The sequence below is a fragment of the Perissodus microlepis genome, chromosome 14, assembly GCF_051167445.1.
Source record: "Perissodus microlepis isolate ML-2025 ecotype Zambia chromosome 14, ASM5116744v1, whole genome shotgun sequence".
Lineage (NCBI taxonomy): Eukaryota > Metazoa > Chordata > Actinopteri > Cichliformes > Cichlidae > Perissodus > Perissodus microlepis.
Window position 1 is genome coordinate 11,431,709 of NC_140474.1, and position 27,630 is coordinate 11,459,338.

Genomic DNA, 27,630 nt, shown 5'->3' on the forward strand with positions numbered 1-27,630 from the left:
ACAATCTTCTAAAATCAAGGTTTCAAAACAAAACAAGAGACAGCAGAGTGAAATTGCTTATTTCGCTGAATACAGTTTTTCTTATGTCAACTTTGTGTCTTTACTGGAGAATGTGTTCCACCCAGCCTCGAAAAACTAGACTTTGATCTTTCCTCTTTGCCTTTTATTTTCCGTCTAAAGCTTCAACTCTTTTTTTTCTCTGCAAAGTGGAAACTGGTGCTCATTCTGTCTGCGATTTAGGCACATAAATAAATGCTAAATTTTGTGACTTTTAAAGTAAGGCTGTATATTGTATTGAGATCTGGTGACTGTGGAGGCCATTTGAGTACAATGAACTAAGTCCAAAAAAACAATTTGAGATGATTTGAGGCATGATGGGTCTTGAAGGATTTGGGTGATTTTCTTGAGACAATGAGAGTTTTGTAGTTCTTCAAGTAACTGCACAGCCAGAATTACTGATACAAGGCAGGATGGATCCATGTTTTCATGTCATTTATGCAAAGTTCTGACCCTACCATTCAAATTCCAGCACAAATCGTGGCTTGGGCAATGCTTGTTTGAATGGTCGAGTTACTGTTGCCTTTCTGTTATCCCAAAGCCATTCTCCTCTGACCTCTGGCATCAACAAGGTATTTTCAACCAGTGGAAATGTTCTCTTTTTCAGATCGTTCTCTATAAACACTAGAAATGGTTGTGTTGAACAATCCAAGTAGATCAGCAGTTTCTGAAACACTCAGACACTTCCTTCATTCTGATGCTCGGTTTGTACTTCAATGGATCATCTTAACCATGGCGACGTGCCCAAATGCACTCATTTGCTGCCGTGTGATTGGACAATTAAACATTTGCAGTAACAAGCTCTTCAACAGGTGTACCTTACAAAGCGGCTGGTGAATATATTTTACATAGCCAAGCTGGTCTCATATGTGACACGCTGAGACATTTATTATCTGAGAACAGGAGAAAAAATTAATGAATAGTATGAAACAGGCAGCTATATACTGGCCTTTAAAATTCACTACATAAAGAAATTGGTCTGCTGGAAATTCTTATCTGGAAAAGGTACTAGATATATCTTCATTAATAGTAAAATATCATTTACATTTAAAATGTGTTAATATTGCCAGTTGCGGCTCATTTTTGGCTTTTACATTCTGGATTATTCCAGAATATGTTTTGTTTTTCAAGCTCTACCCAATCATCATCTGAATAAATGTTGCTCATTAATTTAACATGTAAACGGTGCTGTTGCCGCTTTATCCTTTGCACAAGCTCTTCCTTCTGGTTTAGTTCAGCTTTTTGAACTGCAGGGATGTGATTTGTGTCAGGTTGAGGTGGCAGAGGTGTTACATTTGTTCCAACAGCTCTTTTTCAGTGATGTGTGCGCCAGTCTGTCACTGGCTTTGGATTACTTGTGGCTTACAAAGATGGAGGTGTACGAAGACAACACAAGCAGATGACGTTTTTCAGGAAAAGTCTGCAACAAGTCTGTTATTCATCAAGTGTGTTGAAGTAAGAGATGATCAAGTTAATTAGCCCCTTTCAAGCCGAATTGAGCAGGTATTTTTCCCCAGTCTTCCATTGGCAGTGAAGCTGAACAGACTCCTCACCTGTTTCGCCCAGCACGTGTCTCACTCCTCTCTCCGTCACTGTAAAGTCTGTGCTGAAGTGGCAGGGGCAGCAGATGGAGCAGATGTCAGTGTCAACGCTCTGCATGTGTGCAGAGATGCAGCATTTCTCAATCCACCCACATACTGTCTTCTCAGGCAGACAGTGCCTGCTGCTTTCTGCTCATTTCAGACTCCTCACAAAGGTAAAACAAAGCTGAATTTCTTCAGCTTATATACTGGTAATAAATCTATTCAAAGAGAGAAATTCGCACAGTCATACCCTAAAATATTTTTTATGTAACATCTATACAGTATGTAAGTAAGCTGGACTGACAGATTAATAGATGACAGTCTCAGGATGCACAGATTCAAATGGTTTCATACATGAAAAACTCAGAAATTGATTTTATTTTAACTTGTCAGAGTAGGTCATCTCAAAAAAGGTTTATCTAACATTAGCAACTTTTGCCATTAATTGGTGATTTACAATGCAATATGAAAATATAGCATTCATTGTGCTACACAACATATGAATCTTTGCTGCTTGTGTTGTCTGTGTTGACTTTCAGCCTGGTGTGAGTCTCTCCTGTTGTTGTGCTGCTCTCCTCTGTTCTCTGTTTGCATGTGTGTATCCAGAATATTAACTAAACAGAAGTAGCTGTCATCAAAGTGATTTGGCTCTTTTCTCCTTCTCTTACTCAGTGTTTCAAGGTTTTTGACACTCTCCTGGCAAACCGAATGAGGTGCCTGTGGCTTGCTTGTCTTGGTTGTTGGTTGTTTTGGCTGTTTTGATGTGATGAAGCATCCACGGATATTCCAGAAAAAAAGAACCCATCTTGATCATGTTTACAATTGCCAAAAAAACCCACAATGTGATTGAGCAAAATGCGTTGCAAATTTTTTAATCAGCAACCCAAAATTAGCTGCAATGACCGCAATGCCACAATTAGAGAATACCTAACACAGCATATCAGCACAAACACCTCATACCAACTACCAAGCATGGTGGGGGAGGGGCAATGATTTGGGTTTATTTTGCTGCCACAGGACCCGGAAACCTTGAAGTCACTGAGTCCACCATGAACGCCTCTGTGTACCAAAATATTCTAGAGTCAAATGTGAGGTCATCAATTTGACATCTAAAACTTGGGTTGTGCAATAGGACAATGATTCCAAGCACAGCAGAAAATCTACAACAAAATTGCTGAAAAAAGAAAAGAATCAAAATGGTGCAATGGTCCAGTAAAAATCCTGATCGCACTATGTCTGAAATGCTGTGGTGGGACTTTAAGAGAGCTGTGCATAAACAAATGCATGCAAACTCAACTCAGCTGAACTGATATTGTAAAAGAAAGAGCCAAGATTCCACAACAACAATGTAAGATCCACATGAAAACCTTCTTTTCCATGTGACTACAGGTACAAATACAAAAACTACCAGCATAAATATGTAATTATAAGTACTAGTATTAGGCATAATAACACAATTATAACATTTGCATTAACGTGTACATTTGTTGTAGAGATATTACTGGTCTTTATCACTTTATATATTGTTGCCTAGCTTCAACATATTCAACATAAGTAATATAATAATACATGTAATATTCTCAGTCACAGGATAAACACAGAGGATTTAAAAAGGATCAATTTTCCATCTGAGATCAAATAAAAGCTTAAAGTGACAAAAAATGACTGAAGGACAAGTGCAAGGATCTGAACGCTGCACTTAAGTTTAGAGATTTTTCGTTTAGTTGTTTTTTTCACTGCTAATCTGCATCAGGCTGAGCTGGATTTTATACATAACACAGAGGAAATTATCCACCTGTTGCCTCAACCACTTATCTCTCCAGGGGTCTGGAGCCCATCCCAGCTGACAAATTGCGCTAATGTTAATTAATCGTCCATAATATACCAAGTTTAATGATCTGCATGTTTGCAGCAGAGACATTTGAATATAGTTGTTTTTTTAAGGCAGAAAAACTAGACTACATTTTTTTGTTGTGGATATGGAAACAGAAAACACAAACTGCAGAGAAAATCGATCGATTGGTTTCAGAGCTTCTCCTTTGCTGCTGTCTTATTGATTTTTAACTTTGCTGCTATTCAGGGAAAAGGGAAAAAGATGTCTCTCACATCTCTGTGTTGCTGAGAGGCTCACTCGCACACGTATTTGTACTACCTTTGTGAGGACAGTGGTTCCTTTCTTTAACCATCACAGTTAAATGAATAATCCAAGCTCTTATTGTGGCTCTAACCTAAGCCATAAACTTGACCTTACAAGGACACACACACCATGCATCCTTTGGTCATTATTGCTAGCCGGTGATTAACACAGAGGTGAACCCATCAACACAAGAGGTTACCTTGGCAACCAGGTCTGTGGCATGCTGGAGTCTGAGCGATGAAGCGGTGGAGAGGAGGGGCAGGGGGCCAGCTCCATGGAGATGCGCACACACACACACACACACACACACACACACACACACACACACACACACACACACACACACACACACACACACACACACACACACACGCTCGCCCTGTTGCTCATGCTCATCTGTTGGGCAGAGGAGTCGTGACTAAACCAGAGCAGTGAAGTCTGCTGTGGCCCCCCTCCCCTCTTCTCCCCCACCCATCTGTCTGTGTGCAATTTTTCTCAGCGACTCACTGTCATGGAGGGAGCCATTCAGCACTCAGTAAGATAATATTATTGGGATGAGAAGAGATGCCGCCACTGTACGGAGGATGTGTGTTTGTATTTCTGTGTGTGTGTGTTCCTTTTGTGCAGCGTCACATGTGCGTATGCGCGCGTTTGATGTCAGAGCGGATCAGAGTGACGGGGAGGCTTCCCGCTGAGCTCAGCCTCCACGCTGCTCTCACATGTTGCCACAGCAAACACTTAGATCCCATGTCTATTTACCACCGTCACAGCTGGAGCGATTGGGGTGCCTGTGGGATCAGCAGCAACTTTATTTAGATGTGCACACACACAGAGACACACACACGCCTGCATCTGACCACAAAACACTTTCCATTCTCCTCATCTTACCACCCCCTGGCCCACCAGTCTCACACACACACACACACACACACACAGCACCATGGACAGAAATAAACATCTCTAGTGTTACCAGCCAGCTGGGATCAGATTTTCACACTTTGCTTTTACTTTCTCAGAGATAATCGTTCCTCTAATTATCCGCAAGACGACACAGATACTCTGATAATCTGCAGGTCGCACACCCATCTTGAGATAAAGATGTTCTGGTCCCTCTTGCATGTGTTTCTGCCTCAGCTCTCACAGCATGACTCCAAAAGGTGCTCGCCTGTCTTCTACAGCTTTCCCCCTCAGTGATTTTTCACAGCCGTGCTCATCATTCAGTGTTTGGATTGACAGATCTGTGCTGGCTCTCAGAAAGTGTAAATAAGTAGCCATAACTGAGAAGCACAGGTTATTGAGTGTCCGCGCGTTTGAGGGATGTGCACAGGATTTTAAGGTTAAATCGCCATGGCACCCTCTCCACATCAGTTATCTGGTGTTACAGGCGGTCAGGGTTAATCAATGTCACTTCGCCGCTCATTCGGAGCAGACAGCTTCTTCACAACGTGGCTGCAGGTGCTTGTTATTATGGCAATGGTGTCATTGTAAATTTTCAGCCTCCATGGCAGACTGTGGAGACATATTAAATAGGAGCGTCTTCCCAGAATGCCTCTGACTCATCTGACATTTCAGTCTGAACCCCAGTCCCTGTCTCTGCAGCCTGCAGCTCTCTCCTCCCTCTCTCTCTCCGTTTCCATCTCCATCCATCTCTTCTCTCACTTTTCACTGTTCTAATTCAAGGTTAGCCATTCTTAACACATCTATCACTCGTCTTTTACTCCTTGCTTGTTTCATTCACAGACATTTGTTGTCACAGTTTCCCCCTTGAACATTCGTCAGGTGAATTTCAATCAGCTCGAGCTGATACCTCTCCTCTGCATTTTTCTTGTCAGGATGCATTTTAAGTACACGATCACAAATCGGTGTCAGTCTGTCACTTTTTCCCCTCATAAAGCAGAACCAGTCTGCCTCAAACCTTTTTTGTTTTATTGTTACTGCTGCTGTTTGTTTCCACTTGATTGAATTTGGAATGTAATTAGGAGTGACTGAGGCCAGGGCCATGGGTTTACGGGTAGCGTAATATCTCCCCTAGGAGCCCTTTGAAATAGAATTGACTTTGGAAGGCACGTCTAATTACGGTTTTGCACATGGATGTATTCACTAAGGGTTGCACAGAAAGCCGCGCAGATGCAGCTGCAATCTCCAAGGTCTCCGAGCTGTGGCCATAGATGGTCAGAGCTGTTTTCTTCCAGGCAGGGCATAATGAAATTTGAAATAACAGACCTAAAGAACAGTCAGTATATTTGTTTTCCATGTACGCCTGTAGCCTGCCATGCCAAGGCAACATTTAAATTGGTAATGTGCGCGTCCTCAGTAGCATACTAAAGTGGATATGTATTGCCTGAGCCGCTGTGGAGTGTGGTCCTACATTGTTTATTACATCTCCAACTCGGTTTGCTCGTGGGTTTTATAAGTTCAAGACCTGCAACACGATCACACGTCTCTGCAGGCGGTCAAATAAATAGTTCACATTGTTTGTGAAGCTACAGTATCGAGCGTTCCTCTTGTATGATGCAGCTGTCTGCACACAAAAGAAAGAGGTGAAGAAAACACCTTGTGAGTGTATTAGCACATATAATATAGCAGCGTAGCAGAGGGGTACATTTATTGCTGCAGCCTGTTACACCCTGTCTTATTTGAAACAATAACAGGAGTATAGATAGATGAAATAAACAGGTTACGAGACAGGAAGCATGATAAAAAGAGTGTACTAGGTTGAATCGTAAACAAGCAGTGGCATGTTGTGTGTGTGTGTGTGCGTGTGTGTGAGAGAGATAATAAATGATTGATCAGATGATCTGTGTTTTTCAGACAAAGTACCAGTGAATAAATTGCTAACTCACTAATTCAACAGGATGAATTCCTGAAGGAACAAATACGAGAGCAGTTTGATCAGTTCATGGTCGACTCAATGACCACAAGGTTCCCAGGTCCCTTGGCTGCAAAACAAACACCCGAATCATCAACCCTGCACCACGGGGCTGACAGTGTGAGGTATTTGTGCTGATATTCTGTGTTTGGTTCTGACATTGTGGCCAAACATCTCCACTTTGGTCTCATCTTTCCAAAGGAGGATGTTCCAGAAGTCCTGTGGCTTGTTCAAATGCAATTTTGTTGCCATGTTTTTCTTAGAGAGAAGAGGCAATCCTTCCAAACAAGCCATATTTGTTTTTTGTTTTTTCATAGATAGAAACCTGTGTTGAACATATTGAGTAGTCCAGGAGCAGTCATTCCAGTGTGAGTGAGTGTATGTGTGTGTCAGTGATGAGGGGACTTATTGAGAATTCAGCAGCTTGATGGCTGGGGGAAAGAAGCTGATGCAGAATCTAGCTGCTCTGCTGCAGATGCTGCAAATGTTGCAAATGGGCGGGGAGAGGTGAGCTCTCCTCAATCAGCACAAAAACTAATTTCTGCTCCAATTTGAAATGACCAGGCTGTTATCTGTCCACTCAGGAACTTTGTGCTGCTGACCACCAAGTGTGACTCTGCTGCATCCTACTGATTTTTGTTTTTCAACATTTTGAGTCAAGTTTTTAGTGTTGCACTCGTCCACCAGCTGGCTCACTTCCTCTGCATGGGCCTAACTGTCATTATCTCACATGAGGCCTGCTACTGTCAGGGTTATTAGTGGTAGATCTGGCACAGCAGTCGTGGGTCGTCAGAGTGGACAGCAGTGGGATCAGGACGCGGCCCTGATGGCAGCTCAGGGAGATGATGCTAGAGGCATTTTTTACCTGCCCAAACAAACTGGGCTCTGGTGAGGCAGTCTAACAGCCAGTTACACAGGTAAACCCTTTTATGCAAGTGTTGTGGAATGATGGTGTTAACTGCTAAACTGATATCCATGAACAGCATTTGCATGTATTTTATTCTCCTCTAGATGTGCCTGGCTTAGAAGCAGCACAGAGGGCATGGTGTCTTCTATGCAGTGATATGGGCAGTAAACAAACCAGAATGGGTTGAATGCTGAGGTAGTCAGAAACAATGTGGTCCTTTACCAGCCTCTCAAAGCACTTCTTCATTATGTGGATGAGTGCTGCAGGGCAGTAATCATTAAGATGAGTGACTGTGGGTATTTTTGGGTACTGGAATGATGGCAGCAATCTTGAAACAAGATGCTATGACAGCCTTGTTCAGTGACATGTTGAAGATTTCTGTGGGAACCAGAGCTAATTAGTTGGCATACTCCTTGAGGGCCCATCCTGGTATGTTTTCAGGGTCCAATGCTTCCTTTATGTTCCCTTTTTCTTAAGGTCTTCCAGACATGAGCTGTTTCAAGACTAAATGCCTGCACATCAGGGTGTGCAGGCAGGTGTTACAGGTGTTGTTAAGCACTTTGAACCTCCCAAAATGTTTATTTAGGTTGATTAAAAAAGATTATACTGTTCTCACAGGGTGAGTGAGTAGGGTTAGAGTCCATAATGGCTTTGATATCCTGCCACATTCACCTGGTACTTACAGGGTCATTGGAGAAGTTTCTGTATTCCTGTACCGTGGTTTTGCTTGGCTGCTTTTATGGAATGATTCATGTTGACTTGTTGCTGTTCTGAGTGCCACAATGTCATCTGATTTAAACACATCATTTTGTGCTTTGAGCATCGCATGTATCTCCTTACTCATTCACAGTTTATTGTTGTCCAGTACGTGATGATGTTTCTGGTGACAGAGACATCTTCCATGCACTTCTGAATATATGCAGACACAGACTTGGCATGCTCATTCACATTTGCATGTTGATTGTCAGTTGCAGCTGCCAGGAACATGTCCCAGTAAGCATATTCAAAGCAGAGCAGTCCTGTAATGCTTTCAATGCTCCTGCAGGCCAGATTCTCACTTGCTTCATGGTGGGTTTTTCTCTGATTAGCAAGGGCTTGTATGTAGGAATCAGTATCACACAAAGAGCCAAGGTGAGGAAGGGGTGCTGCCTTAAATGTTTCCTTTATGTTTGAATAGACTAAGTCCAGTGTGTTCTTTTCACTAGTTGCAAAATCTACATGATGGAAATGAGGGAGAACTGTTTTCATGCAGGCCTGATTAAAGTCTCCTGTTACAATGAAAACACCATCTGGATAAGTATTTTGCAAGTCATTGATGGCAGTAGAGAGTATTCAGGGCTTTCTTGATATTTGCACTGCAGGGAATGTGCACAGCTGTGATGATAATAACAGTACATTCAATGGTCAGGTAGAAGAGCCTAGATCTTACAGTCAAAAACTCTGTGTGTGAAGAGCTGTGACTTGAGATGACTTCAGTATTGTTGCACAAGCTCTTTTAAGTGTAAATGCACACACGACAACTACAGGTAATAAGACCACAGCTTCAGAATATTATTGCAACACTTGGAATGGATGGATTTAGCCATGTCTTAGCTTCTGGTAGTCCAGTTTGTTCTCCAAGAAGCGCGGATGTTAACAAGGAGGACGTAAGGTCTTGGGTCCTTGCGTGCATCCTGCATGGGCGATCTCCCCCCCCTTCCATCAACTACAATGCTTTCTATTTTTCTATTGCACCACCTTCTTCTACTCCACTAGCAGACGGTGCTGGTAGGCGACTTTACTGCTTGATGTACCAATCATAGCTCATGCAGCTTGTGCAGCCAGCTACGCAGACCTTACAGAGTGCTTGCATGTATAGTTCCTAAACTGTTGGTTTAAGTGCTACCAATGACTGACAGTTGTATATTAGTTTGGCTTTACCATCCAGCAGATTCACAGCCAAACGATCCAGTTTAAGGGCATTTGAGACATTAAATGTCTTTTACTATCAGGAGCCAGTGCAGCTGCAGCCAAATAAGGTGCCACCATCTGGCATCAAGTTAACTCTAACATTTAACATGCTAACTGAAGCCTGTAGAGTCTGAGATGTAGCTCTTGGGTATTTCTATGAACATTGCACGGTCTCACTTTGGGGTGAATTTTTTACAACAAGTTGCATTAATTTATTATAGTTAGCCAAAAATAAATGAGCTCTGTGTTTTAGATTAAATATACCTAGTATATCTTAGTTTAGCTGACCAAAAATTCTTAATGTGCTCCAATCAGTGTTTAGCTACAGGAACACTGTTTTAATATGTTAACAAACAATCCTGGTCTCATTCATGGTGGCCAAAAGTTAGTCTGGGAGGGTGTGACTCCTGTAGATGAAAAAGAAGTCTGTAGATAATGAACCTCTACTTTCTTGAGCTATGACCTAAATATAAAATTAAGTATACAGTTTAAGGCATCGGTTCAATATGCTGACTTTGTAAATTACTGTCTGCATTTAGAATAAACTCCATTATAAAACAATAAAACACACAGGCTGTGTCTATGCTCTGAATGGCTATGATTCACCTTTTGCTTTAGGCGTCCTTTTTTGAAAAAAAGAAGATGTCGATGATCATAATGGAAAACACGACTTCAGCAAGTACAGCTCTTGGATTCCTGAGTGCTGCTCTTCATACATTCATTAACTTGTTTATTTTCTGTTTTACACTTCACGGGCGCAGCATTCATGCTGGTATCATTACTAAAGTGTATTGGTGATGAATCATTCTCTTAAATTAATCAGTAACAGCCTAATGTTGCAGATAGAAAAAACAGTAAATTGTCAGTGTTTTAGAGACCCAAACAAAATTTCACAAACCAATTTTTCAAGGGGAGCTTACAACTTTTTTAAAGAACAGTTCACATCCTGGTTTTAAATGTTACACAAATATACTGATATGCGAGCCTAAAATGATTTTATACAAAATATAAACTACCACAACCTCAAATAACCAAATGGATGGGTGGACAGAGGAAATATGGTTATAAGTAGAATAAATGATTACAGAGTTTGGCTGGCGGATGTCAGTTTGGTGTGACTGTGTCTGTAGTCTTCATTAAGTCCTGTTTGTATTCATTTAAAGAAGCAAAAAGAGTTTCATTCTGACTTTAGTGATTCCATTAACAGGTTTGTTTGTTCCATAGCTGTAGCTCACAGTTTTCAGGGAGGTGCTTGATCCTCCCACAGCTTCTGTATGAGGAGTGATTGATGCCAGGGACACAGTAGCATGCGAGGCACACCTGCCTCTGATTGTTGATTCTCACCTCACCATGCTTTTACATCATATTCAGTGCTTTTTAGTAATAAATAGTCTTGACTTTTTATTAATTAAATCAAGCATAGCAATGACCTTGTGGGAAACGTTCTTGGGATTATAGAATTAAAACACTGATAAATTATTTCTTTCTTTCCACTCATTGTCAGCCTACATTAGCTGTGATAGATTTCAAACTAAATGGTGGTCAGAGCATGGCTGAACTAAGGTCAGTAGGCTTGATTAAGGGGTTACCACACAGAACTCCAGCTGAAATAACAGTAAATATTTCAGGTATACAGTCTGCTCTAGATTGCAAAACAACAAAGCCTACTTTATAATCACATGTCACATGCCAACTGTGAAATCACACAGCTTCATCATCTTTTACTGGGACTTAAAGGTGTGCCAGATTTAGTGCAGTCTTCTCCTGAGCAATAGGCATGGCCACCTCCTCGTCAGCGCTGGTATAGGAATTGAAGAAGTCAAAACAGGAAGTTTGACAGAGTTTCCTCCAGGAAGTCGTATCTTTTCAAGCTGCAGCATCTTCCTCTTTATATCCAGGGAACCTCTAGGCTCCTGTACAGCTATAAGCTTGAAATGGCAGTAAAGCCAGATATGACTGTACGCTCATATCCCCACCAACTGCATCATACTCACCGGTCTGGAAAAAACAGAATGGGTCAAAATGACACTAAAGTGCAGTTGTAACATCACTTTTGACACACACTGCTGTTTATGAGGGCGACATGAGCAAAAAACAGGTGTTAGCTAGCCCTGGAGTTTGGAAAGTTGCATTCAGGTAAAACACATTTGTACTTCACATGCTAAATACCTAAACACCTAAAGTGTGTATTTTTTTATATTTGTTATTGTATTGAATGAAAGCACATCTAACAGCAACAGCCCCACAGCCTCGGGACAGCATTAAACCTGTAGAAAGATAAAACCAGTAGACGTAAATACAAACTAATTATTCCCAATTCAGAAATGCCAGTACAGGACTCCAGGACCTCTCAATTATATTCAGTCTGTTCTCACTGAGTTGTCTCTGTAGATACTTGTTCAAAGCTCAAATGTGGGTAGAAAGTTCTTTTTCCACCGCTGTAGTATGAACTTTTTGCAATCACCATTCTGAGCAGAATTGCAATCGTTCATACTTGTTTACAGAAATCAAAGAGCTGGTCACATCAAGTATAGCTATAAATACATCCAGTAGTCAGCTCTCTCCAAATGCTTCAGAGTGGTGGTGGGTTTTGTACAGCACCAGAATAAATGAGTCAGATTACCAGCGGCAGATTTACATCTATGACAGACAGGTGAAATATCAAAGAAGAGAGTGTGAAGCCTTTCTCTGGAGTAGTATGACCTATGTTAGCCTACGTCTGACATTCACTAAACAGTTATGTGTATTCTCCAAATGTTCTTCCCACACCTAATTGTTTACTTCCACATTCACTGCATCCACCCAAGCATGTCTAATTCCAGAAACAGTTTTATAGTGCCTGGTAGAATTTATTCATCACATCCAGGGTCTCATGATCAAAGATAAGCATGTTTTCTAATATAATCTTGATTTGTTTAAGCAGTGGGAAAATCCTGATGCAGGAATTTTATAAACATTCTGTAAATTGTTTAAATGAGGCAAACCTATTTTTACTATCAACATCCTCACTCTTTCTTATACCTTTCTTTTTCCAGATGGTAAAGGCTACACCAATCAGTCCTGATGATGAATGATTTCCACTAATTGGAGCATCTATGTATTTATCGGGAGCTTTAATGTGTCATTTGAATATGTTCATGTAAACAGGTTTTTCCTGACTGACCCAGCAATTGTTTTTGTTGCTGCTGATTGATTCTTTGTGTTTGTTTGTTTTGGTGATAATATACAATAGTAAGGCTCATACAAACTTTTATTTTTCATAAAAACACACATTCGAAAATCTACCTCCAGTAGAAAAGCTTGGGATAACATCAGCAAACAACCGTGGCTGTGAATATTTACTGAATGCCACAATGTGCTGGTTGGCTCTAATAAAATCCTGGTTTGTGATTTGTATCACACTGTATGGAGTCACGGTGAAGAATGTCACATGAATGCCGGGTGAATTTCAGCACTGAGATATAAGAAACAGCTCTGTCAGTGTTGCTCATTCATTTCGGAAATGAATGCAAACCGTAAAGTAGCTTGGCCGCAGTGCTGACACGTCTGTGCATCGAAAAGCCACAAGTTTCTACAACAGTCGCATACATGCGAGAATATGACCACCGCAGTCTTTCTAGTTTCAAGAATCACAGACAGAGCCAAGCACACAAGCACGGCCAGCACAGACTCAAACCTGATCACCCATCTGGCCATCCTACATATCCAGTGATGTTGGGGGCTACATACATAGTGATGAACTAGAGTTAAATGCAGTATTTATTATGTTCTAGCTGAACTTTTTCTTTACCGCTTTTTCCACAAGGACTAATTTTGCCATCACAACCACCCGCTCAAATTATAATTGTCTTAATAATTGTAACGGCAAGAAAAAAGAATAAATTCAGCACCTGTCTCACAAAAGTCATAATTTGAGGGTTACATTAAAAAAGGATTGTGTATGTGTCTTATGTAGGTACTTCTAGGTGTCAGTCATGCCTCTGTAAACAAATTACTGTGATTTAGCTCACAGAGTTTCAGTGCTGATGTCCACCCTGCATACAGAGTGGAGAGATACTCTTGATGTGATAGAGAACAGAAGCGTCACACGAGCCTTCGGTTCAGTCAAGGTCTGTGGGCTTAGGTGGAAACCACAGGCATTATGGTTGGTAACCTGCTGTTAGCTCTAACCAGGTAGTTTCTGTTAATTTATTTCATATTGTCTGTTTTAACTTTTGCATTGTTATGCAAAAATAATATATACGCCTATGTTAAATTTTGTGACTGTTCTGCCCTTTTGTGCATTTCAAATACAATTACATGAACTGTCTGTTGGTTTGTTTCATTTCTTTCCAGCACTCTAGTAAGCCATGATAATAGTTGCACAAATGATCAAGCCTGGTCATATTAGCTTTGCTTCTGTGGGTAGTTGGGGATGGGTTTGTGTGGGGGTGAGGGTCCCCAAATAAAATTCTGCTTAAAGGACCCATAAAATTTTGGGCCAACTCTGGTGGTGATGAATGCTGAGTGGATGGGCACCTGTTTTTGCCTAGAACCCCAATAAACTCTAGAATCGCCAGTGTAAAGAACCGTCATGCACTTGACCCTCCGACAGTCCCACAGCTGTGGGGGGTGTTTCACAGTCTCTGATCAGTCTCACTGCCTCTGGTCCTGATCCCCAGCTTTTCATCCCTAAAAATCGATCACACATCGTGAAGGTACTTTTACAGATCGCTCACCTTAGTTTATAAAATTCCTGTAAAACTAGTGCAGTAAATCGGTTTATGTGCACTTAGTCTTGTTCAGACGGTGAATCTGGAGCTTGAGGCTCATTCATAGTTCGGCCACAGCCCTGTAGATTTCAGACTGGCTGAATCTCCCAATAGAAAAGCCTGGAATCATCTCAGTAAGCCAACATGCTCCTCCTGCCTCCCCCTCCTCCCCCTCTGTGTGGCACTGATCACCCCTTATACTGGAGGCAGCGCTGCCCTCTGCACGCCGCACAACCAGGCGGATGTACCGATGGCTCGTACTGTATTTCTGGTGACTTTCACGTGATGTTATTGTGTGTTGCGGGCTGTTTGCCAACCTCTCGCCTTCTACCCGGCCGTGTGCATGAGCGGACTGGCAGGAGGTAGATGTGTGACAGCAGCAGATTCGTGCGCGCCGGTTTGGTGCAGGCGGCGAAGGCGCTCTGAAAACCTCCATCTCTGCCTGAGAGAGAGTCGACTGGTAAGTTGAGTTTTGCATCTGACGTTGAGCCAGTTTATCGGCATTATGAGGACCTCATATAAGAAGCCTACTAATTCACCTTAAAGCCTTGACTTGTTTTTAAAAAATGGGTTTTCCGGGCAGGTTTATGTCCAGCTTTTTAGTTTTGTGATGTAAGCTGAGTGAAACTGGAGAAGCGAGCGCGCTTGCCAGGAAAGCAAACGTGTCGCTGACACTTCCATCAGGCATTTTCTACTTACTAATATTCTGTATTTCCGACAGCCCAACTTGTCACAACGCAAGCACATCTCCGCGTCACGCGCACGCGAACGGGCATAGGAACGTGCGCAGAGGAGCGGTCCTCATTCACGGCTCGTTCTTGAATTATTAAACTTGAGGAGTCATTCACTTCAAACTCCACATTCTAGACTCGTACTGGTTGCTGAAAACGAAAAATAACGAGACAAGGCTAATTATAAAAGTTTAAAGTAGTAATCTATCTGCTTGTCATGTTCCCAACTGGTAAAAATGTGTGTAAAATGTCGTAAAATACTGAATAAAAGCTTCTAAATTTTTTTTTTAAAGAAATCTGAAAATTTAATGATTTCTAGTTTACTATCAAAGGTGATAAGGAAAAAGCAAGAACAATTCACATTTTAAAAAAGCTGAAATTAGTAAATTTTTGATATATTTGAAAACAAATAGGAAGAGTTGCTGGTTAATTTTCTCAGTGTTTGACATTCCAAGCGTGTGGAATCAATTAAGGATAATAAAAGGTTAAGTCTGTGTCAGTCTGTCATTGTTTTCCCATTGTGTAAAAGTAGAGTCCATTTATCTGTCTCATGTGTCTGCTACAGTGAGTAACCTCTAAAAGCGACACTAAGTGTTTCATTTAAAGACAAATTTGTGGAAAACATCTCAAAGGAAAGGGAGGAGGCATCCTGTCTCTTACTACATGACATGTGACCATCTGTGGCCGTCAGTGATTTTCCCCTTGGTGCGACATATTGAGGTGTGACATTGTGGATCTGGGTGGTGCTGCTGCAGCAGGAAGGTGCCAGAGCCGAACTCTCATGTGGCATTTGTCCCTCTGTTTCGAAACTTTCCCTCCTCTGAACCAACAGCAGCTACTGTGTGCATTGTTTGTGCTGGAATCCAGCTGCATTGGAGACATTTGAGAGGCCGTGCTCTTCCTTGCTTGCCCAAAAAGACCGTCCCTGTCATTGCTGCTCATTCTCCCCAGATCATTATTGAGTCTGTGCCGAGACACTTTCAGACATCACTCAACCTGAGCAGTCTGCCTCTTTTATTGAGAAACCGTAGCCGTCTCCGGCTATTTCAGTTATCTCGTTCTGTGGTGTGAGGGAGTGTCGGTCAGGAAGTTCAGTTCTATCAAGGTTTCACTCGTTAGTGTCGTGAGGACGAGGTTGCCAGCGGGACCGCCACTCTAGTTTTCCTGCAGGTGGGTCACGTTTCCAATTTGTGTTAGCGAAGGTGGAACCGGACCCCTGAGGAATCTCCCCAGCGAGAGAGCAGCGTCACAAGATTTGTGAGGTGGCACCAACTGTTGACAGATTCATCTGAGTGATTGAGAGAGGGGATGTTTCTGAAACATAAAGGCGATCAGAAGAAGAAAACTCGAAATTTAGGTGATTTGAGGGAAATGTCTCATTGGGATTTCTTAGAAAGATTTTTTTTTCACAAATCAGTTTTAAGAATTTAATGGTCTAAAACACAACCATAAAAGACACCGTCAAAATAGTTGTAGCCTAATGAGAAATTAAAAATGTGATTGCCTCCAATATGGAATTTATTATTTTTGTTAATAGGTTTAGAATAATTGGCTTGGAGAATTGACTATTATAGTAATGAGGCTATAATAATGAAAATGTATATAATAAAACAACTTCAATTTGGTCTTTTGTAAAGTTCAGCACTAATTTGTAGTAGAGTAAAAGTTGGAATGCTGTCCTTTGAATCCTCAGAGTAAATTTGACTGACAGTGAGCTGCAGCATTTCCAACGTACAGTAGAGTTTTCAGTGACGACAGCCTGTGCATAATTCTTCCTCCTCCGCTTCTGCCCTGCCAGGGGTATAAATAACCATGTGGATGAAGCAAATCTCAGCACAGCCCAGCGCTGTGGTTCATCAGCACTTTGGAGAGGGCCTGGGCTTATTTGGTTTTCTTATTTTCTTCTTTTCCCCGTTGATGTGGCTACTGCTGTTGCACTGTTGGTTACTCGGTTGCCCAGCAACTCAGTTTGTGTTATCTCTGTCTGTGAATTATTGCATCAGCTGTGCAATACATAGAGACTCAAGACAAGGCATCTGCTCGCAGGTCAGGCTTAGCTTTTGTTATTTTAGAAAGATGTCACTGGAGATGTTACACTCAGACTGATGTGGGTGAGATTAGGGACTGGGATAACTTTAATAGTGGAGAATCATCTGACTTTTATTTTGAAAGTTCATCTATTCAACCCTTCCTGTTTCATCTTTCTCTAACCAGTTTTTTCCCCTATCAGCTTCATCGCAAATGAGTCTCTTGTCCCACATTTGGTGTAAGGTGTGGGACTTGAACTGATGGAGAACCCCTTCACGTGCTTTACAGAGAAGAATTTAATTCAGTTCAGGTTTATTTATATAGTGCCAATTCACAATAACAGTTGCCTCAAGGCATTTTATACTGTAAGTTAAAGATCCGACAATAATACTATGAGCTAGCAATCTGCGAGGGTGTGAAGGAAAAACTCCCTTTTAGCAGAAAGAACCCAGAGGAACCAGACTCGGGGAGGTGCAGCCATCCGCTGCGACTAGTTGCAGGTCGAGGCAAAAAGAGGAAAGAGAAAAGAAAAAGAGTATAGGGAAATGGGGAAAACACACAATAAGGAAGAAAAGGCAAAAATTTTATGACATGTTGCAATGGTATATAAACAGGTAGAGCACAAAAAGAAGTGATTGAAGAAGAAGTACTTAGTGCATGAAGTCCCACAGGAATTTGAGCCTATGACAGCATAACTAAGGGAGGGTTCACAGTCACCTGATCCAGCCCTATTAGTTTTAAGCTTAATTTTCAAAGTAGAGAGGGTGTCTGTCTCCCAAACTGAGAGCTGGTTCCACAGGAGAGAGGCGTAATAGCTGAAGGCTCTGCCTCCCATTCAACTTTTAGAAACTCTTCGAACCACAAGTAAGCCAGCAATGCATTGTTAGGATAACATTGTACTATGAGGTCTTTTAAGATACGACAGAGCCTGATGGTTCAAGACTTTGTATGTGAGGGGAAGGCAGTTCGTCTTGTAACCGGAAGGTTGCTGGTTCGAGCCCCGGCTCGGACAGTCTCGGTCGTTGTGTCCTTGGGCAAGACACTTCACCTGCCGCCTACTGGTGATGGCCAGAGGGGCCGATGGCGCGATATGGCAGCCTCGCTTCTGTCAGTCTGCCCCAGGGCAGCTGTGGCTACGACTGTAGCTTGCCTCCACCAGTGTGTGAATGTGAGAGTGAATGAATAGTGGAATTGTAAAGCGCTTTGAGGGCCCCAAAAAGTGCTATATAAATGCAATCCATTATTATTATTATTATTATTATTAAGACGCTGTCCCACTTTCTTTTTTAAGGCTCAGTGTATGCTGGTCTGGTATACCTTCAAAAACTTGGTAAAAAAATAATTACTAGTTTGTATCCATGTCCTCCAGACTCATATATTATTTAGTGAAGATGGATTAGCTGATCACCAAAGAGTCAGTTCAGTCATGTTGGTTAGCTTTAGTCCAGGCTCTTCAGTAATGAAAAGTTTTTGAAATTATGGTGTCAAAGTGATGTTGACCTTTTCACTTTGTGCGTGTCGTCATCTTTATATTTCAGAGTGATTGAGTTTTGGCCAGAAACTTGAATTACAAGGTCACAGTGGCATTTGACCATCAAAATACAATATAGTTCTTTTAGAGTCCAAATGATTTTGCTCAAAATATAAGGTTTAAGAGATATTGAGGTCGTTGGGGTCCATACATACATACATAAATACATTTTTGTAACGTGGAAATGAGCAGTGATTGTTTGAGTTAGCAGCAACAACAAAACACATCGTCTGTCATTCAGTTCATAGACTGACTACTCCTCACTGATCGTTACACAGGGAGGTGTGCCTGAGTTTGAGCTACAATATCAATCTTTCTGCAAAAATGACAGTAAAGCACTAAGAAGAGTCGCTAAAGGTGAAGTGAACTGAAGAGTGAAGGTGACTCATTTGGGAGAGTCTGTTTCAGAAATCTTTATTGTTCTGTGGTTCTGCTGCATGTGACGTCTCTGAGACCTGTTCAGCTCTAAAATCCTCCTCAGCTAGTTACTTTTTCATATTGTAATATAAAACTTTTGATTTAGGTTTAACATCCATTTTGACTGAAGGACCCATCACTCATTATTGAATGATTAAAACCATGAAGACCCCATTAACAAACCTAAAATTGCTGAAATGAAGTGATTGCATGATTAAAATTGACTAAAAAAGTAAATTGTGGCTCATTTTTTGGCTGCAGTTGGTCTGTGGTACTTTAACTGATTTTCCTTATTACTTAATCTTCAATTATTGGTATTTAGAGCTGCCTAGACACCCAACCCAGCAATTCAAAAACCAAAAATCTATTAATTTACTGTCACATCAGGTGAGGTAAATCACTGCTAGTACTTATTATGCACTTGATGCTCCTGCAGGAAACTTGTTCACACTCTGATGTAGTCTTGGGATTTTGAGACTGCTCTACAGTGAGAAACATATTTGTTGTTTTATCACAAGTGGTGGCGCTGTGGATGAAGGTGCAGCAGGTTTATGGCAACCATTTCACAGCAAAGTCCATGGTGGATGGCAGCCAGGAACACAGAGAGCTGATAGCATTATTTTGCATTATTTTAGTTTATCCTTTCATTCCTTTTTTCCTTTTCTTTTTTTTAAAGGGAAGCAGGCCATGCTGGGATATCAAAGCTGTGAGCAATACAAGGAAAGGCTTTTCTAGCCCTTGGGGAGATTAGCTGTTCCATGACTTACCGATTTTCTATGCAAACTTTAGGCAATAAAATCATTAACAATGTAAAAAAAAAAAAAAAGAACAATCTTGCAGGCAGAGAGAAACTTGTTGGGAAAAATAAAAGATATGACTGATGTTATTTATATTATGGGTTTTAAAGTGGTCCTTTTATGTTGATTTACAGCTAAATGCTTTTGTTCTTTGACTTTCCAGAGTTGAGTAAAAGTTAAAAAGAATTTAAGGGAACACTTAAATCACACATCAGCTCCTGGACGAATGAACTGTTCAAGTTGAAAATCTTTATTGACATACACTGTGTAATTTGCTGAGAACAAAGTGACATAAAAATGGTGAGCAGACATCAAACTCATCATTCTTCTGTGGGCTGGATTCAAAATCACAGCAGAAATCAAGGTTAGGTTTGTTTGAAGTGTTTTTTATGGTATCCCTTTGTGCACCAACTCAAAACATCATCTGCCTGAAACAAGTCATTTTAACTGCTTTCCCTTTAACCTCAGTGTAATAGAAATAATAATAATAATAATATCAAAACTTATTTCTTATCAAATCACTATTATTTGTATGCCTACATTTTCCCTTTCTATTACATTACATTTTCAATCATGTTGTTTTGTAAAATGAAAATCTACTTTTCTTGCAGCCTGCAGCTTGTATGGAAGTATATTCCACATTAGTACTCAACAGTGTATTTACCAACCTTTGATTCTGGTAACGCTTAGTTTTCAATAATTTAAGGTAAAATTTGTGTTGTATTTATATAAAAAAACAAAACAAAAAAAAACAACCAGTATAAAATCATTAAAACAAACACAAAGCAAGGCAGCCCAGAAATGTTATCGCTACAGTGTGTCCTGGGTCTGCCCCAACCTCCTCCCAGTAGGCCATGGCTGAAACCCCATAAAAATAACATCTGCCTGATCCACCTCGGGTGGCATCTGCAACACTGCTGGACCAATCTGTCTGTCAATCTCCCGCTCCACCCTCCCCTCACTCGTGAACGAGACCCCAAGTTACTTGAGCTTCTTGCTGGCGTGGAGCGGGAACTCTACCCTCTCCTGGCTGAGAACCATGTCTTCAGGTGCTCCTCCCAATCACTTTACCAAGTTCATGCTTTGATGAAGTCAAGAGAATTACATAATGGAATTGGGGAAAAAAGAAACAAATTGATTGACAAAGTCATAAAAATGGGAACAATTAAAAACAAAACAATAATAATAACATCTGTGAGATGTGACAAAATACACCTCTGGGGGTCTACATGGACCCCAGTCAGTAGAATGGGGGTTAAGGCTGTCCACCTTTAACCTGACTTCCTTGTGATTGGCTGCGTCTTAGAAACGATAGGATTAAACAGAAGATTCCCTGTTCACGGTCAGAGCTGTGTGCATGAGATGACCATGTTAAGAAACATTTTATGGACACTCTCTTTGACATCATACAGAGCTAAGAGTAGGAAAAGAAATGAAGACAAAGATTTTGGCTCACAGGGACGTTACCTGTACATATGCTGAACTCTTGATTTGAACATGAGCGTCCACTGTTGTAATAACATGACAGAAAATATGGAAAAGCATAGCAGACACTCTTCCTTGCATTAAAATGAAACATCCGCTCATCAAAGGGGGGGAACGAGGGATTAGGATTTGATTTACCTTGCAACCCTTTTGTGCATTGAAAGCTGCGATCACAATTTAATTGCACCTTCCGCACTCATGTTTTTGATTAGAATTTAATTCATAAGAAGAATCCCAGTCTGCAAGGTGACGGCACACAGCAGTGTTTTTGCCGTGCGTCTTGTTAACCAGACCGCACTAGAAATGAAGGAGAAAGACCTGCCAGCCTAGACTGGTGCAGGATGTGTGGATGACGCATGACAAGTGCAACAGTGTGTGAAGCTCAGCCCGGAGCTGTGGGTTCTCCGCTGATAGTCTAAGCATTGCCACAGGTGTTTCCATCAGTTGAGCACATACAGTAGTATATGTCATATTAGAGTTTCCATAATATAATTTTCCTTGTATGTGCTGTACTCTCAAAGAGAGTAGAGGTAATTTTCCTTTTAGGAAAAAAAAAAAGAGAAAAGAAAATGAAATTAGGGTGGCAAATCGTGTGTTTAAATGAAGTTTGGTATGATCATACAGTATGTGTGATTAGCTTCCACCCTACTGTTTGGTGCAGTAGAGAAATGACATTAACGGCAGGAATAGCCAGAGAGACGAGATGTAATCTGTATGTGGGAGCCGTGGATGGATGAACATGAGATGAGGTGAGTGTTTGCCTGCGGGACGTCTGCGCTCACATGGCAGAGCGAGGCTCGTCTCAGCGTGCGGCCATTCGACCTGAATGTTGAGACACGTACAGTAGAGTGACTGGTCTCTGCGGCACGGCGGATTCTTGAAAACCCCTCTCGTATAATTTTGTGACATGAAGCTGGGGGGCTGCAGGCTCACAGCTTCGTATTTTTAAATGGGTTCAAACTGTTGTGACTCTAACAGCTTTTTTGTCTGGGTTTTTAAAGTTTGAAGACGCACTCTTACAAAAGCATTTCCTTTTTTTTCCTCTCTCTTTTTATCCAAACCATTTCATGGATTCGCAGCACTCTGCCCTCCAAAAGAAGGATCTTAGTGCCCTTGTTTTGTAGTGTTTTCAAACAGCAGTCACGTTACTCATCCTTGAAGTGTTTTTATGTTTGTCAGCCTGCACTGAAATAGAAAAATGTTTAATTTAGATAAAAGCTAAGTCTGCTTTTGTATTTCAGGAGCTGTCTGGCTGGTGCCGCTGCACTACTATGACTCTGAGCTCATGAAGATTTTGTAAAGGAAAAAAGAAAATCCATTCCTGTTAAAGCCCACTTGTTTTCTCGATGGCTTCCCGCAGCCAAGGCTTCTTCCACCATCATCATCACCACCATCACCACCACCATCGCAACTCCATGGTGCCTGCGACGGTACCGAGGCTGCTGCCCGAAAATGGCAGCCTGCTGGGAGGCATCGCACAAATCACCCCCAACCTCTTCCTCAGCAGAGGAAACGTGGCTTCCAACCGCAGCCTGCTGCTGTCTAAAGGCATCACCTGTGTGGTCAACGCCACCATTGAGCTCCCCAACTTTAACTGGCCTCACATGGAGTATGTAAAGGTCCCACTGGCAGATATGCCCCACTCCCCCATCTCCTTGTACTTCGACAGCGTGGCCGATAAGATCCACAGTGTGGGACGTAAGCGAGGGGCGGTGTTGGTGCACTGTGCAGCGGGAGTGAGCCGCTCCGCTTCTCTGTGTCTGGCGTATCTCATGAAGTACCACCGTGTGTCTCTGGCCGAGGCCCACGCCTGGGTCAAAGCCCGCCGCCCCGTCATTAGGCCCAATGGTGGCTTCTGGCGCCAGCTAATCGAGTACGAGAGGAAGCTGTTCGGCAGAAACTCTGTTAAGATGGTGCAGACGCCCTACGGGGTCATACCTGATGTTTATGAGAGGGACCGCAGGAGCCTCGCTCCATACTGGGGCCTGTGAGAGAGGCAGTGCCGACTGTTCAGTGGGGGATCGAGGATGAAAGTGAAGCCCTTTTGCCCTTCTGGACTGGAGGTTCCTACCTGCTCTGGACAGAGGAAGAGAAAATGCACAAGTGTGCGTGTGTGTGAAGCTTAATTAATGAGTGATGGTGCTTTTGGACAGAGGGAGTTCAATCAAACACTGGCCGTTGATGGTGCTGCTGTTGATCCAACCAATTTTCTCCAGTTAAGTCTTTAAGTGGGAGAAAGGGGACTTAAAGCCCAGAATCCTTCGGACCAGAGGATTGGATGGGACCACGATGATGTCAGACACCAAAACAAGATAAAACTTTGAGTTGAAGTCAGTGCCGTCCTTCTCTGGGTCTGTCTTTCCAGCTCCAGCGGATGATAGAGGTGTTCAAACAGTGATGTGACTGAAGTTCTGTTCCTGACGTGGTGTCATGTGGTGGTATTGTGCCAGTTTTGCAGTAATCCTTAGTGTGAAGGGCAGCAGCATGCTCTTAATTTATGGTAGCATTAAAGATAAGTGTACAGAAAAAAATATAGGGAAATTATTCTATTGGAATGTAATGATAGTGAGGAAAAAAAAAGCTTATGGTGCATTTTAACTGAATGAGAATCAAAGATGTTATAGCAACCTTTTTTAAGGTGAAATTTGAAAAGATGTAAGCTAGGAATCGAGGTTTAGGGAAAGCTCCTGTGTAACACAGGGTTGACTGTTCCATCCTCTGACCACACTATGTTATTGTAGTGGTATTTGATGCTATATTAAAGAAAATATCTGCTGCCTCAATAGAAGTGGTAGCTCTATGAAGTCTGTTTTCGCCTTTCATCCAAATTCGGGTAAGGCTGCAAAAAGATCAGCACAGCACAGAAAAGACATTTTATTTTCTGTCTGGAAACTGGTCCACCTCTGTGGTGTAGCGCTCTTTTGAAGATCAGTAGGCTGAAGATCTTTTTTTTTTCTTTTTGCTATCATCTGCAGGGTGAAATTTAAACTTTTTTTGCACGCTCTAGCCACACTTCAGAAATACTGGTTGTAGGTCTGGGACATGCTGCAGTAAATCATAATAAAAATACACTTTGGGACAATTAGCACATAAAAGATGAATAAATACAAAAATGTCTGCATACTTCAAGTGATATTTTCCTCTTAGAGCCATCAAGTGGACTTTTTGTGTCTGTAGAATGTGTTTCCTTCTCATAAAGCCTGGCTTAAAATCCAGTTTTGTAATATTTAAATCCTACATTCATGTTCACTGTCTCGCTATCTAGTCTCTACTGCTTTATTTGGGGTAGTTTCTTTGCATTTACTGACATTCTAGTACTATATAATAGTATAATATAGTACTATATTATCCATATAGTGTGACAGAACTATAGACAAACTAAACATAGCCCTGGTTGAAAAATTGGTTGTTGAAAAACACAGCTTTCCTCAAGTATAATGAATTTGTATGTATTTATTGAATTTGCTCAGATTAAGCTTCTTCTGGCCAAAGTCCAAGAGTATATCCATCAAAAGAAACACATTATCTCTGTAACCACACAGTGGGACAAAGAGCCCTTGTGCCACAGAGTGCAGGTGCTAAAATGGACAATAAGTCACCTCACCATTTCTTCCTACAGTACAAAATTGAATTGAAAATATGGCCCTTTAATGGCCCTAAGATCCCTCAGAATCAGCTGTTAAAATGCATTGTTGAACCCCTCTGTGTTGTGTGAAACAGATAATGATGAATCACATGGTTAAGGAGAGGTCATTCCTTTGTGACTACTTTATTTGAAACACCTTTCAGTTATAATAACAGAAAGAAGCTTTTCATGTAACAGAAACAACATTAAGAAAAATTCACTCGATATGCAAGATGCTTCATTGTTTCAGTCGTCAGTCACACAAACCTAGAGATCAGCCAACAACAACCTGGCAACCTTCAGTCGCTCGGGGAAAAATGTGTATTCCCCAACCAGTGAGTGACTGGCTGCTGAAGGTTGCAAACTTTCGCAAGGTGAAATCAGTCACGGAGACCGCCTTATGATTGCTTTGGTCTTTGGCAGATAGTTGCCTGTAGATTACATGCAAGATGCTGTTTTGTCTGCAAACATTTGGCAGCGACTACAAAAACCTCCTTGTGATTGCTTTGGTTGCAAGCAGATTATCGCAGTTGGCTGTCGTTTGCACGCAAACTACTTGCCAAGCGATATTGAAACTGGAAAGAGTGTGATGCAAACCAGAAATGGAGAACTTTTGCTTACAAATTATTATCTTTTTCAAGTTTCAGTACTTTACTGAGAGCAGTCGGCAAGTGTTTGCAGACAAGTCAGCATTTCCCATGCAAACTACATGTAACCACAGCAACCTGCTAGCAACCAAAGCAACTGGAAGATTTTCTGTGCAACAACCTCTCTTTCAGCAACCTCCAGCAGCCACTCACATTTTTCCCTAGTGATCAGCGATTGCCCGATGCTTGCGCTGACCTGCTTGCCTTTGCTCCGTTCTTGGGCTAACTGTTAGCATAGAGGTGGTGAATTTTATGGCATATTTCAACAAGCCACCGGCTTGTGGACATATTTTAAGGCCACTTCGTGGTAACTGTCAGTACATCCATATTTCTTGTTAATATAATGAGAAACTCTGTTGCAAACCAAAAAGAAAAGCAAAGAAGCAAAAAAGAAAAAAACTGTATTTTTTTTCCTAATAAAAAGCAACATTTGTGTGTGTATTGGAGCAATCATTAATAAATCTATTATTTAAGAAGAAAGCAATTCTTTTGAGACCACAACCACGCAATGGTGCAATAAAATGTCACTTTGTAGTACTACTTTAAGAGATCAGCACTGAGCTGAAATTTTCAAGCCACGGAGATCAGTGCACAGATGCTTTTCTGATATCCCAGGTGTAAAAAGGAATAAAAACACCAGCGGTACGGGACTGTACGAGGATGTTATTTCAAACCCTGAGACAGTGACATTAAAATGTAAAAACATAAAAAGATAATATCACTCTTTGCATTCACCCCTACACTCATTGTTTTGGACTTTTACCAGAATCAGAGTGCACATTTAAAACAAAACTAAAAGCATAAATTTTCTCTCTTTTCTTTTTCTAACTGTGAATGGAGACATCTCCGGGATTTTTTTCACATGAACAGGCAGCAGTCTTTCCTTCTCCAAAGGCCTCTTGATGTTCAATCTGCATAGCCAATTTCTCCAAGAGATGTCTTCAGATGTCAAAAAAGCATTCTGTCATTCATTTCCTTTTGCTGTGGTTACAGAGCAGCAGGCAGATATTGATGAGCACCATTTGTCTTGTGCCCACACTTCTGAGGGACCTCCAGAGTGGTCCTAACAATGAATTCCATTACCCACAGAGACGCGGCTCGCTACTGAAATGCTCAAGTGATGGGCCCAAATTATACAGCGCGCACACCATTTCTGGTGGGAGTGCGTTAAATGTTGCTGGAGGTTGCAAAAAACTCTTTTAGTTATCCCCTTACCCTCCTCCTGGTAGTGTTAACGTGCACACATGCACGTGGGGGGTTTTTCAGAGCACAGTCAAGCACTAAAAGTAAACACATCCTTCATCAGCAGCAGGATATTATCGTCTATCATTAAAGCAGTAAGCAAAACCATTTGCATCATCCTGAGTGTCGGAGCAGGCCTGGCTCCAGCCGTGCAGTCCATGCAGAACGAATGGCACTGAGGACATTTCTGGAGATGACATTCAGACATTCAGTCAGCAACTCAACGGAAAGCATCAGATACTGGTGAGCTGCAACACACCGCTGTGTGCTAATATTGTCTTTATGATATTTTAATTTGTTGTTTTATGATGAATTATTTAATGTTCAGTGTACAAACTGTCTAGTTAAAAATGCACAATTTGGCATCTTCAAACTGCCTGCTTTATCCAAATGAGAGAATAAACCCCAAACATGATATTTTTTGACTGTGTTTGCACTGGCTAAAGACAGAGGAAAGTGTTTCATGTGGAAGCTTTTAATGTTCGGTTCATGGATTGTTGCTAGGATGCGGACATGTAGTGACCTGTTAGTTTTCACACCAAGGTTTTGGACAGTATTGGGAAAATTAGCATTTAGCTTAAGGGTGTTTTTTGTAATAACCCTCTGTATAGTTTACTCAAAGGTTTCACCACTAGGGGCAGCATTTTACCCCCTGCTGTGTGCTGCTTTAACTTTGTCTTTTGCAGGCTGCCGTTTTAAAGAAAAATGTGCTCTTAAGTCTCCTCATTAATAAAGACTGCTCCATCATCACTACGCCATCCTGTGGTACAAAGTGGTATTTCACAAAGTACAGCCCAGCTCCAGTTCTGCTTTAGTTGCTAACTACTAGTTAGCTGTTTCTGTACTTTTGTTTCATTTTGAAAGATTTATCAT

General features: G+C 41.5%; 1 protein-coding gene across 1 annotated transcript; it reads left to right on the top strand.

Moving 5' to 3' along the window:
* The first annotated feature begins 14,420 nt into the window (after nt 1-14,420).
* Nucleotides 14,421-25,995, top strand: dusp14 (dual specificity phosphatase 14). The gene is made up of 2 exons (XM_084950934.1): nt 14,421-14,714; nt 22,485-25,995. The coding sequence occupies exon 2, from the start codon at nt 22,590-22,592 to the stop codon at nt 23,232-23,234; it is 645 nt and encodes a 214-aa protein (XP_084807060.1). The 5' UTR covers nt 14,421-14,714; nt 22,485-22,589; the 3' UTR covers nt 23,235-25,995.
* The last annotated feature ends 1,635 nt before the right edge of the window (nt 25,996-27,630 follow it).

What these genes read in the sequence shown, in the direction of transcription:
- dusp14 (XM_084950934.1), top strand. Translation starts at nt 22,590, where the DNA reads ATGGCTTCCCGCAGCCAAGGCTTCTTCCACCATCATCATCACCACCAT.